We start from the raw sequence: 13,849 nt of genomic DNA, 5'->3' as shown, positions 1-13,849 counted from the left end.
CAATCCTCCCATGTACTCTAAATCATCTCAAAATCACATATGCTCCTAATACAATGTAAATTCTATATAAATTGTTATATTGCACTACTTAGGGAAAAGTAATAAGAAAAACAGTTTGTGCATGTTCAGTACAGACATAATTCCCCGCCCCCGATATTTTCCATCCAAGTTTGGCTGAATTCAGGTTGCAGAACCCCAGAATATAGATGGCCAACAACATGTGCATTCCTGAATAAGGGTGCTAAACATTCCACTCCTGCCTCTTCTCTCTTAGCATCCACCTGCTCTTCTGCCGCCTGAGCGCCCTGACTGTGCCACCCTGTCGGTCATGGAGAATGAGCTGCCAGTCCCACATACATCCGGCAGCAGCAGCGTCACGAGCAGTGCCAGTGGGGCCAGCAGCAGCAATGGCTGCAACAGCAGCAGCAGCAGCAGTGGTGGTGGCCGTCCCGCCGGGCCCCATATTTCTGTGTACAGTGGGATTCCTGACCGACAGACCGTGCAGGTGAGACTCTAATTGATCCAGCAATCGTATTCCTTAGTCATCTACCTGCTTCGCAAGGAGGGGGTGTTGGCATGGCCTGGTGGAATGACCTGGCTGACTCGGGAGGGGCCAAGGGAGGTTAGTGGATGCATATTTGTGTATAGTTAGAGGGGAAGATGGGTCTAGTCAAAGACATTTGGATAAAGGGACACAGCAGATCATAAAACTCCCTTTCTTACCTGGTAGTGTGTATCCCAGAGTGGTATTTGGGAGAATGGAAATGTAAAAATGTAAAGGGCAGACAAGTAAAGATGAGGAACTAAAAATGACTGCGGACTGCTTGGCCATGACCCACGCATATTCTTTGAATGACCATTGCCCTGTAAGGAACAAATACGATTTTCAAAGACAGGAACAAAAAGAATCCCCACACAGTCCTTTGTCTTTGAAGCTTTTCTTCTTCCCCGAAGTTCACAAAATGTCATCCATAAGGCTTTCCAGGTGATTATACACTGTTCCAAAATGCCCTTCCAGCTTTGCAGTGCCATCTTCTTTGTGTCCGGCACTTCTGTGTGCTAAGCACGTGCATATTTATCTTCTTCTCCAGCTACAGGGATGGTTGTTACTAGGCAGAGTTCTACAATTGATAAAATGGAGGCTTTAAGAAGGCAGTAAGTTGTCCAAAGCCATTCAGATAAAGACCAAAATATCGATCCTCCATCTCACCCCAAACCTACGTCCTTAATCACAAATGTTTGAGGTTCCTAGATAATATGGGCAGAAAAGAGACCACAGCTGAGAAATATTTACTCTGAGTAAGTTTTCTATTACAGTTTAGATATACTAGAGGAATGACCTCATCCTGCCTTGGCCCTAGGCCCAGAGAAGGGAGTGGGGAAAAGCCACAGGAGATAGTCATCAGCCAGCCTGAGAAAGCTGGATAAAGAAGATACAGTCAAGCCAAGGATGGTGGCACACACTTGTAATCCCAGGGCTTGGGAGGCTGAGACAGGAGGATCACAGGCTCATGGCTAGCCTTAGCTACTTAGTGAGGCCCTCTGCAACTTATTGAGACCCTGTTTCAAAATAGAGTTAAAAAATAGGGCTGGGGCTGTAGCTTAGACGTAGAATGCCCCTGGGTTCAATCCCCAGTACCACAAAAAATAAAAAATAAGATGACACCATCAGAGACTCTGAACTGTCCCTCCCCACTTCTCTCTGCCTCACACTTAATCAAACCATGCTCCTCCCCCCCCCACCCACCAGCCTCTTCACCAGCCACTTCGTGCATGAGCGTTTGACTTTGGGTGCCAGCATCTCCCCTTAGAGTACGTCTGTCTGCCTCCTATGGCTCATCAGAACTTAAGGCAAAAGAGGCTGAGGTTCTGCCCTGGCCAGTGGGATATTTGATACCACCCCAGGCAGAAGCACCAGCTCCTCCTGACCCCATTCACTGGAACCTGCTGAGGAGGTCACTTCCAGGAGGCCAAGGAAAGTGGACAAGCTTAAGTAGAGAAATGAGAGCAAGGAAATGGGTTTAAACATGGAGTTCATACAAAGAAGATGTCAAAAAAGAGAGCATGATGAAGGAGAGTGGGATCAGAGAAACATCTCCATGTGTTGGGGAGAGTCGGGGAGACACAAGAGCCACTGAGGATCTGTAGAACCAACCTGTCCACACAGCACCCCAAATCGGAGCCACTAGGAACCTGATTGGGGAGATCTTGTGAGCAGAGCCAAGTCTGGGGTCAGGAGCAGCCCTGTGGCCAGGGATGCCTCAGAGCTAAGGGCAGGAAGTGGGCCGGAGCCTGGCCAGGGCCAGTGCAGGGCATCAGCTAGGAAGGGACGGCAGACGGGTGCAGAAACGTCCCTGGGCCTCCTGAGAAGATGGGGGCCTTAGGGCTACAGAGTTTTTTTTGTTCCGGGAGTGGAGGGATCAAAGAATGTCTTCTTATCATTTTCTAGAGACTGCTCGGCCAGTCAGGTAGGAGGGAACAAGTAGTAAGTCCAGAGGGTGGGAGTTAGTGAAAAAGAGGGAGCGAAGGACAAAAAGGCCAGGGAGGGAAGAAGGAGCGGGGAGTGTGCCCTCCCTGTGGCCAGCATCCTCCCCAAGCCAAGGCCACCTTCTCGGGTTGGCAGGACTTTCTGGGAGCTGTGGCAGCTGCCCTTGCAGAAGTCTGAGCTTGGGCAGCCATTGCTGAGCCTGGAACAGGCCTGTGCTGGGCTCTTCTTCCTAGCCCTTTCCTCACTCCGCCTCTCCTGGGGCTGCTCAGTGCGGGAGGGGAGTGCCCAGCCAGCCTGGCAGGGAAGGCTGCCCTGTCCTGCATCCTGGGAGCAGGAGGGTGCAGCAGTGTGCTGTGCGACTCAGTGCGCTGCCAGGATACCACCCAGAAAGGAGTGATGGATGACGGTGATGGTGAAGGTCTTGGGTCCTCCTCCCAGCAGTTGAGGCCAACTGGCTTAACCAGCCATGGCTGTCAAAGAAGCACTTCCCGGGTGCGAGCAGCTGACACTGCAGCTCTCTCCTTTGCCCCCGTACCAGGTGATCCAGCAGGCCTTGCACCGGCAGCCCAGCACGGCAGCTCAGTACCTGCAGCAGATGTACGCGGCCCAGCAGCAGCACCTCATGCTGCAGACAGCGGCCCTGCAGCAGCAGCACCTCAGCAGTGCCCAGCTCCAGAGCCTGGCAGCCGTGCAACAGGTGAGCACTGTGGCAGCGAGCCACCAGAGGACCAGGACACAGGCAATGCCCGTGCCCCTGCGCCCTCGTGCTAGTCCTTGCTGAGCCCTTGCAGGGCAGACACTGCTTTCCATGGGTGCAGCACTCAGCCCAAGGTCACACAGTTAGTGGGTGGACTGGCTGGGACTCTCACCAGGCTGGCCCAGGGGAGGAGCTCTGGGAGGGAGAGCCACTCTTACCCATGTCCCCTCGCTGCTGGGGAAGGGGCCTGTCTCCAAGGAGAGTGCACCAGAGGGCGTGCCAGCTTGCTTGTCTGGCGTCGTTCTCTCCTCCCTGTGGCAGGGAGAAGCCATTCATTCATTCTATACTCATTTGATGAAATATTTTACCCAACTGCTATCTGCAAAGGTCTCATCAGGTGCTGATTTCACCAAAGACCCGACTTAGAGCTTCAAGTAAGGAGATAGCAAGTAAACAGGTCCCAAAATAGATGAGGAAATAAACTATTTAAGTATTTCAGTTCTGATGAGCACTACCACAGAGAGGAATAAATTGCACTGACTGAAAGACAAGGGGATGGCCTTACCTTGGGTGGCCAGGGAGGACCTCTCCTCTGGGTAACATCAAAGCTGATGCTTGAGCCCAGCATGGTGGCTGGCACAACTTGTAATCCCCGTACTTGGGAGGCTGAAACAGGGAGATCACAGATTCGAGGCCAGCCTCAGCAACTTAGGAGAGAGACTCTGTTTCAAAATAAAAAGTTAAAAATAGGGCTAGGGGTGTAGCTTGGATGTAGAACGTCCTTGGGTTTAACCCCCCATACCCCCCCGCAGAAATGATGCTTAAAGGATGACAAAAAGCTGGCCAAGGGGAGGGGCACGATGGACCTCCAGACAGTGTGCACCAAACTCGGCATGGTGCCTGAGTTGTGGGGTGCCTAGGTTGGGGACTGGAGAGAATGGGAAGTGGGCCGAGTGCTCCTCAGCGCAGCCCGTAAGGCTATGTTGATGGCTCCTAAGCCTGTCCAGGATGCTCCCTGGAGGATGCAGGCCCGAGAATGACCGCTAGGTGGGGCACTGGGTGACCACTAACAGGAGCATGTTCTTTTTCAGGCAAGCCTGGTGGCCAACAGACAAGGGAGTGCTTCCAGCAGCAATGTGTCTGCTCAGGCCCCAGCACAGTCGTCTTCGGTGAGTAGGGCTGAGGACCCACAGGCCACATCCACAACTCTGGACTAGCTCCTTTTTCTCTACCAAAGATGCTCAGGAGTTATGGGACCTGGTTGTAGGAACCCTTAGCCCTACAGCATCGCGGCTGAAGTCTGTTGCTCTTGCCAGGAAAAAAAGAATGCATGCCTCTAACCCGTAGATGAATGCCCTGCCATCTTTCCAGTGTTGACTCTGTGGCTAGCTCCTCCTTGTTCTTCTGCACCTAGGCCAGAGATGGTGCAGCGCTGAGGGATGCTCCCCAGCCTAAGAACCAGAGATGGTCCTAGAGGAGGCTGGATAAGACAAGGAACAGAGGGGTGGGGGCGAGAAATGGGTGGGAGGATGTAGTTGATCCAGGGCCTCCAGTTCCTACTACACATCTCTCCCTCTCCTCTCCTCTCCTCTTCTCTCCTCTTCTCTCTCTCTCATCAGATCAATCTGGCAGCCTCCCCAGCAGCAGCCCAGCTCATCAACAGAGCTCAGAGTGTCAACTCCACCACGGCCTCAGGCCTTGCGCAGCAGGCCGTGCTCTTGGGCAACACATCCTCTCCAGCCCTGACCGCTAGCCAAGCGCAGATGTATCTCAGGGCGCAGATGGTGAGTTCACAGCCGGCCTGCGGCTCTGGGTGGGGGGAAGGATGAGGACACAGGCAGAGAAGTTGGGAGCTGGGAGACTAGAGAGGGGGGAGAAAGCATGGGGGCGGGGGGATGGGGCAGGAGGAAGGGGATGGAATAAAGGCGGCGGGCCTGGAAGGCCAAGTGGGAATGTAGTGTGGCTTCATGACTCAGGAAGGGTGGGATTCCAGGCTGAGATGAAGTCCCTGCAATGCCTCCCTTCCCTGTCCTCCCAGAGAGGAACATGGTCTCCTTCTTACCAGAAACTGTTCCTCAGAACTAATTAAGGTGGACAGTGCAGGGTTCCATGCCCAGATGGTCTTCAACACTCAGACTGTAAGATGAGAAGACAGGTAGACACCCAGGTGCTCTACAAAAATGGCAGTCCTAGCTCCAGGGCCAACAGACATTGTGGCCCAGGGCAAAGCCGAGGCTGCTGCAGAGAGCCTTACTAAGTAGCTGAGGCTGACCACGAACCTACAATCCTGTCTCAGCTTCCCAAGTGCTGGGAGTACAAGCTGTGCCACCACCCCCATTCTAATCAGGGCCTGGCAAGCTTTTGGGGCTGAATACACCAGCTATCACCAGCATGTGTGGAGTGTGTCCTTTGCACCTGTCCCTTGGGGGCCCAGAAGTCCCTAGGAGCCTAACAGGTTTCTAGGATTCAGAAGGATTTCCTGGGCCAGTGGCGGCATTCTCCCCAGGAGGAAACAACACGTACCTGTGTGGAGTTCCATCCCAAGATTAATTCTCCTGTCTCCCACGCTGAAAAGCTCTCCCTGCAGCACTTGACACACCTTCCTGAAATCTGTACAGTCCTGCCCCTCCTTTGCTCTTGTGGACAAAACTTGACGCGTGGAACCTCTCTGTGCTCGCGCCCACCCTCTTATTCTTGGCTCTTTGTTGATCATTTGAGGAGCATCCTCATTCCTGGGCAGTGCATCTTAGGCACACAACGTGAAATAGACTTGCACTTCCCCCGCCGACTGACAGCCACACAACAGTGCCCCAAAACCTGCCCTCATCTTCACTTTACTAGACCCACTGGGGTCATGATGCCTGTCTGCTGCCCCCCTCCCAGCAGAACATTCATGTACAGAGGAGCAAGCCCAGACACTTCACAGAGAGATAGGAGAAGCTGCCAGGCACCAGCTCATCACACCCATACAGAACTAGATCACACTGAGGTGGAGGTGCCTCCAGACCAGGCCCAGATACCAGTACAGCCCTATGACACCCACTTCCTCTGCTATTGCTGCCCCTGGGCCCCGACTCCAAATATGACCAGAAAATAACCAAAAGTATACATCTGAGTTGATCCCTTCGAGAGGAAAGTCCTGTTGTGACTCAGCCCTGGGGCTATGTGTGGCTTAGCCCTGGAAGATGGTCCTTTGGCACCTGCCCACTGTTCCTACTCACCAGGATGCTGAGGGGGGGACAGTGACTCAGGTGTCCTGGCAACACTGTCACCAGGGTGGGCCCCCAGGATAAGCCCCCCAGGATAAGTTTCCAGGATGGCCTCCAGTATGAGCCCCCAGTATAGGCCCCCCCAGGATGGCCCCCAGGATAAGCCCCCAGGATGACCCTCCCAAGGATAAGCCCCCAGGATGGGCCCCCAAGATAAGCCCCCCAGGATAACCTCCCAGGATGGGACCCCAGGATGACCCCCAGGATGGGTCCCCCAGGATGACCCTCACAAGGATAAGCCCCCAGGATGGGCCCCCAAGATAAGCCCCCCAGGATAACATCCCAGGATGGGCCCCCAAGGATGGGCCTCAGGATGGCCTCCCAGGATGAGCCCCCCAAGATGGGCCCCCAGGGCTCCAATGCCCCACAGTGGCTCTTGCCCATTCTGTCCCTGCCCGGCAGGGGGCAGCACACTACAACCTCGAGGCTTCCAGGTGATCTTGTGCCCCACCCCATTTCTATTTCCCTAGCCATCCCCATGTCTGCTTCTTGGCTAAACTGTTCTGCCCGATGGCTGAGCCCACATTGGGCAGGTAAAAGGCACCTCGTTTCCTGTGATTCCAGGCCCAGCCAGGTAACCTGGTGCAGGTAGCTAGGAGCCTAGGCGGCACTGTTCCTTTGTCCCCTCAGCTCATCTTCACGCCCACGGCCACCGTCGCTACTGTGCAGCCTGAGCTCGGCACTGGCTCCCCCGCCCGGCCCCCCACCCCCGCCCAGGTGAGGATCCCGTGTGTATGGGAGGGCAGGGGGTGGGCAGCACTGCAGAGGGGCAGGATGCTGGGGATGGGCAGCCCTGGAGGAGCTCTGAGTCGTCACAACAGCGGGGCTCTTCTAGGATCAGGTGGAGTCTGGGCACCCAGTGCTCCCAGATTCGCTCTCCAGTCCTGTCCAGACGGCCTCAGCCCCTCTCGAATATAGCTAAAAGGGGCTTTGCTGCCTCACACAAGCCCAGGATAGCTTGTGTTGTTGTTGCTGCTGGGGTTCCAAGTGCCAGACTGCTAGGAACCAGGCCAGCGGCACCGAAGAGGGGACAGGGGTGAGCCCTGGGTTCTTGCCTTCCACTGGCAGCACGTGGATGCTGCTGTGGTCCTGAAGATCACGTGGCAGCTGGGAAGGGAGAACTTCTCACTCCCATCTCCCTCCCCACCCCATCCCCAGAATGGGAACTCCCCAAGCAAGGCTATCAAAATTTGGCACAGCCTCCATGTGTCCAGCAGAGGGCGCCAGGGACAGGCTGTCTCAGGCCACAAGCTAACCTCATTTTGAGGACGAGATAATCCTTTGCCTAGTGGCCTTGCTTAAACTGCACTTTTGCCCTGGTCTTTTCCAGTATGGGAAGCCCCATGCTCTGCTGTATCTGGGAATTGTTTTTGAGTGGTATGCATCCAACCCTGGTAGTTCGGAGATTGAAAGGGGCTACATGGAGGGAGAAAGGCTGGCCTCCCTACCCCAACCTAGGCAGCAGTCACTGCTCGGAATTTAGTTCCTTTGGCCCTCCCTACCCCAACCTAGGCAGCAGTCACTGCTCGGAATTTAGTTCCTTTGGCTGGCAGATCCAGTCTCTTGAGAAAAAAGGTGGAGCCCTTTTTTAGAGTTCCACCTGCTCCTGGTTCCTCTTTGAGCCCCTAAGTCATTCTCTCTCTCCCTCTGATTTTATAACCACTATCCTATCCAGCCATTCCTGGATCTATCCCTAATGCTGCCTATCAGTTGGATGTTGGCACTGGTCCTACCCACATTCTCTGGACTTCCATAGACCCCTCTTTTCCAGGTACAGAACCTGACCCTCCGAACCCAGCAGACACCAGCTGCAGCAGCCTCGGGCCCTACCCCCACTCAGCCTGTCCTGCCCAGCTTGGCCCTGAAACCCACACCTGGTAGCCAGCCTCTGCCTAACCCATCACAGGGTAGAAACGCTGCTCAAGGTTCCCCTGCAGGTGCCAGGCCCAGCATAACCGACAGTGTGATGGAGCCGCTCAAGAAAGGAGAAGGCAGCTGCGGCTTGCCAGGGAGCTTGGAAGGCCGGGCCGGGCTTGGACGGACAGTTCCCGCCGTGGCTGCCCACCCCCTCATTGCACCAGGTAAGGGCTCCTGGGAGAAGGAATCCAGACTGTAGTCAGGAATCTTTCACACCTTCATTTTTTCCATGGACACACTAAGATACCAGCCACGCGTCTCTCCCTCTCCCAGTCTCAGGGTGTTTTATCAGCTCCTGATCCCATTCGCGCTTCTAGCCTAACTTCTAGAAGGAAGCCAAGTAAGTAGGACTAAAGGAGTTCTCCCTCACAATGGGTCTTGGGGTACACAAGCATCTCTTAACCCGGACCAATAGGAGGTCAGCAGTGGACTGCTTTGACATTCCTAAGGCCCATGGAAAAAGACATTCAGGAACCATGCGGAGAGATGGGGACGGGGGAATTTATTTTCTCATCATCCAACTGACATTTGTTGACTAATACTCACCAGTCACGTTCCCAGCTCTGGGTGTGCAGAGACCAGTGAGATCAAGGAAGCAGTCCAGGTCGAGAGACGCACAGACAGAAAGCAGTGTGACATATCTGTGGCACACTGCAAGCTCTGAGCACCATAGAAACGGAGGAGATGGAGCCTCCGATGGTGATGCTTGAGAATAAATCTAGAAGATTTAAAAAAAAAAATCTAGCAAATTCTGCGAAGGGAATGAATCAGTATTCCCTGGCTAGACTCCTTTCCCTGCTGGCTAAACTTTCCCAGCCCTGCTGCCTATTATAGGCAATCTTTACTGGGAAAATCTGCCAAAAGCTCTAGAAGCCAGATTCATCAGTCTAAGGAACAAGACCTAGCTTTAGACCACAGAAATAAATACAGTGGTGAACCATATGGCTTGGTATTAAATAGAGACTCATGCTGATCATATCACTGAGAAAACTAACAACCCTCTGTTCTCCTCCAGGCAGTTTACAATTCAGTCTTACCCGTGTGTGTGTGTGTGGGGGGGGGGGTTTCCCTTGATAACCTACTATATGTTTGTCACTAGATTAAGACCAAAATGGTCAAAGTATGATTTCCCCTGCACCCCTGTGTGTGTGTATGTGTGTGTGTGTGTGTCTGTGTGTGTACACTAGGGATTGAACTCAGGGGCAGTCTACTACTAAATTACATCTCCAGCCCTTTTTATTTTTTTACTTTGAGACAGGGTCTAGCTAATCTGCCCAGGCTGGCCTCAAACTTCAAATCCTCCTGCTGCAGCTTCTCGAGTCTCTGAAATAATAGGCGAGTGCACAGCCTGTAGTCCCAGATTGTATGATTACCTAAGGGAGTGCCAGTCAAAAGGAGGGAGCCAGCTATATAAATATACTCACTCCGTTTCATAATCCTGTTGCAGTTACAGCCGAGCACAGATGGTCAGCTTGCTGCCAGGCACTGTGGCTCATGGATGCTGTCTCTCGAGGAGATGGCACCTGCAGCCTGAGGTAGGAGCCATGACCCAGCAGAGCAGGGAAAGGCATCCGGACAGACAGAGGGAAGCACACACAGAGTTTATGACGCTGATTTGGGAGGGGAAAAAACAGCCAAAATCACTTATTTACTTCTTTGAGGTTTCAGAAATCACCTGGATGCAGGGTCAGTGGCTGCCTCCCGGTGGTCCCCGTTGAGCGGAGGGAGGCTCCTCCCGGCAGAGGCCCTATGGTTCCAAGTGCTTCTCACTGTCTGGCATTGCTTTCTCCAGAGACTGGTCCAACCTCTTCCTTTGGTATAAAGAGAAAATGAGGCTCAGAAGGGTAAAAACTAAGGGATTTTACAGTATCTTGCTATCGGCTCAGGCTAAAGCTAGGACCCCAAAGCCGCACCTCAGTCAACCCACAGGACCCCAGAGCAACACCAGGACCCAGGACTTCCTGAGAGCCCTGTGCCCACCCAGACCAAAATAGTGCTGTTCTATAAATCTAAGCCAGCCCCCCCCCCAAATCCTAAGGACTATTAAAAAGAAGGAACTGTGCTGGAGCCAGCCAGCTAAAGTATGGGTTCTGAAGAGAGGCGTGAGGATGAAGAACTTATCTCTAAGAATTTGATCTCAGAATATTTAATTTATTTTAACGTGGGGGAGCCGCCAGCCTACTATCTCTACTGGCCGACCCCTGTTCTTGGGTCAGTATTTCGTACTGGTTGACAACTACTGGGTCAGTATTCTCTATTGCGCTGACGCTGGGTTTGTTTTTCCAGAGGTATTTACACAGTCACAGGTCAATCAACATCCTCATGCTACCACCACCAGAATACAATACAGACCAATACAAAACACATATATTACAGATAGGTTAATCAGTACTCTCGTGCCATCACCATCTGATCTTCTCCCCAAACCTTGTTGACTCAGGGTGAAGGAGAGTCAGCTGAGTCAGAGACACTAATCTAGGGGAAAGCCTCAATGGCTCCCCACAGACCTGTTCTTGGTGAGTTAGCTGGGCCTCTCTGAGGTCTCAGGAACCTAGCTAGAAAGACCAGTACTTGGGCAAAGTCCATCACATGCTAGATAATGTATGAGGCATTTTATGCACATACATTTTATGACCACTTCTTCAAACCTTCAAAAGAACCCTGTAAGTTAGGTGTTTTAATCCACTAACAGATGAGAAAACTGAGGCTCAGGGAGTTTCCCCAAGACTTACTGTACTCGGCCCTGAAGATCATCTAAGTGCAGCATGGCAGCCCTGGGCCAGACTGCACATCTGCTGGCATCAGCTTGTGTCCTAAGCTTCAAGCCAGGCTGCCCCCCCTCTTCAGTTCTTAAATATTTGGGGCCTCATTGGTGTTTCCTGTTCCTGACCCAAAACTTAAAAATCCTGGGGTTTCTGAGATAGACCGTCTGTAGAACCTGGGCTCTGAGACTGCTGGAGTGTGCAGGCCTGGTAGGGCTCTCTCCTGCAGAGCCCCGTAAACACCAGTGAGTGACAGGCTTGGGGTAGGGGCCTAGGAGTGGCCTGACTAACAGTTTGAGCCTGTAATGTGGCCCAGAGACCAGGGCCCAGGGCCCTTTCTAAGGAGCAGCTGTGAGCTGAGTACTACAAAGACCCTCTCCCCAGAGGCAGAGAGCAGTGGGCTTTGCATTGTCCCTGCCTCCCACCTCCCGCCCTATTCTTCCTTTCTCCCCTGTAAGGCCTTGGTTCCACTCCCCCAAGTCCACCTCCCAAATGGGAGGCAGCTGGGGGAAGCTTAGCACTGGCAGATCCTCTAGGGCCTCTGGAACAAAAAGACTGAAATCTTTCTTACGCCTGATGGGGGGCAGCCTGGAGCAGCACCTGTCTGGGGTCCACAGTTCCCAAGGCGGAGGTGACTTCTGGCCCCCTGCCCAGCCAGCCCACAGTGAATGGACCTAGGGAGAGCCCAAGCGGGGGCGGGAAAGAAGAGCATGTGTGAGGGACGCCCGCGCACAAGGGCGCGTGTTTCATTTATTGGAGCATTTTTTGAGCGGCTGGCGCTGCCCCCAGGAAAGTAGCCAGTGGAGAAAGGGGTGGGGGGGGGCGGGAGGAATGCGTTCTCCTGGGGGTGTTTCCTCCCAGAGAGGCCAGTCTCAGGTCCCAGCTGGGACTGCTCCCACTGACAGCTGTTTGGGGGCAAAGCCCCTCCCCCATGGCAGCTCCCTGCTGTTCCGGCTCCTGTCACCTTGGCAACCGGCTTCTTTAGGCTCTGCAAATAGAAAAGGTCCCTTATGCCCTGAAAGGGGGTGGGGTGGGGGAGGGGAGCGCGGGGAGGAGAGTGGAGCCCGAGGTCGGTTGGGCTTTGGAGGGAAGGCAAAGGTCTGGCCTTGCCCTTCTCAGTGGTAGGAGGACTGGACCACCGAGGGCAGAAGAGGGGCAGGCAGCAAGGGTCCCCTGGTCCTGGCCTCCAGGGACACCGAGTCCCAAGTGAGCTGGGCCCCAGCTCCAGCTAGGAGGCTCGGAGTCCTTTCTAACCGCTAAGCTCCAGGCTTTGGGTGCACACCCAGCCCAAAGGTGAGGAGAAAGTTGCCGACGGGAGGGGGATGCTGCGCTGAAGGGAGCTGTGGGTCATTGCAAATCCGGGGCCCTTTCACACAATCATGTTTCCAGATGCCAGGCCTTTGTTCTGTATCCTCAAACCGCCTCAGGTCTCTGGCGGAAGAGAGAATTCTCTGTTGGGCAGGCCTGCCACACAGCCGCTTTGTTTTATCACAGAGAGTATTTTGTGTCAGGGAGCAGAGATTTCTGTCTGTGATAGGGTGGACAATGTGATGCTTGCTGGTTCTAGGATCCTTGGATACCACATTTCCCTCCCAAAGCAGCCACCAAACTGTGGGTAAACACTTTTACTTAGAGGTGCCAATGGACTGCAAAGCATACAGGTGGGCCTGTTACCCAGCTGGAAATAAAAATTCCCATCAATTCTGATGTTAAAATCATAGAACTGGTCATGAAGGTCATTTCAACTATCCACTGTAGGACAAGATTTAAATTACGAGGAATCTCTCCTATATTCTGGGAGGAGGGGATCCAGATGACTTAAGCTATTAGTAGAGGAGTTTATTTTTTGCTTATCATCCTTCTTTGACGTGTATACATACATGGATGTGTGTGTGTAGAGAGAGAGAGAGACCAACTCTGATACACAAAGGGTCTCAGAATTGTTGAGCATGTTTCCTGAAATTCTTCACCTTCAGCTTCTATTATACTCTTTTCCTGGTTGCTTCCAGCTAGTGGTAATAATTACCAGTTGGTTACAAGCACATCCCAAGTGCTGCACTAACTGCTTTCCCTGCCTATCTCATTTAATCCTCACCATGATTACTCCATTGTACAAATGAAGAAGATACAGCACAGAAAGAATAATTAACTGCCATCCCCAAATAGTTTTTCTCTGTCTCTTGTTCAGTTCAACTCAACAAATATTCATTTAGCATCTATTATGTGCCAAACATTTTTCTAAGCACTGTGGGGTTTACTAAGATGAGCAAGAGCTGGAATCCTAGCGGGGGTTGTGGACACTTGGGTTGTGCTTTCGAACATGAGTCCGTTTCAAGAGTAGAACAGGAAGAGAATTGTCTCAGCCAGGACTGGGAAGCATCTGAACTCGGGGCACCATGTGTGTGCGACCATCTGTGTGCGTAGGTGGGGCCTGTCCTCCTGCCTTTTCCGTTGTCCCACTGCCATTAGCCACGGGTCTCCTCAGTCCTCTGCCCCCTTGTGCTTCACTCCTAAAGGAACTTATCTGCTCCCACCTCTCAGACACCTGCTGCTTACCCATCTGTGTGTGTGTGTGTGTTGGTAGTACTGGGAATTGAACCCAGAGGCATTCTACCTCTGAACTACATTCCCCAGCCCTATTTTATTTCTTATTCAGAAACAGGGTCTCACTAGTTTGCTGAGAGCTTCACTGGCTTGCTTCAAACCTGCAATCTTC

The 13,849-nt window shown here is 53.0% G+C and overlaps 1 protein-coding gene across 6 annotated transcripts in view; it reads left to right on the top strand.

Moving 5' to 3' along the window:
• Nucleotides 1–328: 328 nt before the first annotated feature.
• The window catches only part of PHC2 (polyhomeotic homolog 2), a gene marked incomplete at both ends in the record, with an annotated part of 55,843 nt that continues 42,322 nt past the window's right edge, over nt 329–13,849 (top strand). For 2 of the 6 annotated variants that reach the window (XM_080690814.1, XM_080690813.1), the window contains 6 exons: nt 329–505; nt 3,027–3,185; nt 4,277–4,354; nt 4,805–4,969; nt 7,085–7,171; nt 8,226–8,535. In XM_080690814.1, the coding sequence (XP_080546940.1) occupies nt 329–505; nt 3,027–3,185; nt 4,277–4,354; nt 4,805–4,969; nt 7,085–7,171; nt 8,226–8,535 (976 nt within the window). Of the gene's footprint in view, nt 506–3,026; nt 3,186–4,276; nt 4,355–4,804; nt 4,970–7,018; nt 7,172–8,225; nt 8,536–13,849 lie in introns of all 6 variants that reach the window. The other 4 variants (XM_080690815.1, XM_080690812.1, XM_080690816.1 and 1 more) reach the window with 4 other exon arrangements.

This window comes from Muscardinus avellanarius (assembly GCF_963383645.1).
Source record: "Muscardinus avellanarius genome assembly, chromosome: 3".
NCBI lineage: Eukaryota > Metazoa > Chordata > Mammalia > Rodentia > Gliridae > Muscardinus > Muscardinus avellanarius.
This window is presented reverse-complemented; position numbering and strand designations above follow the sequence as displayed.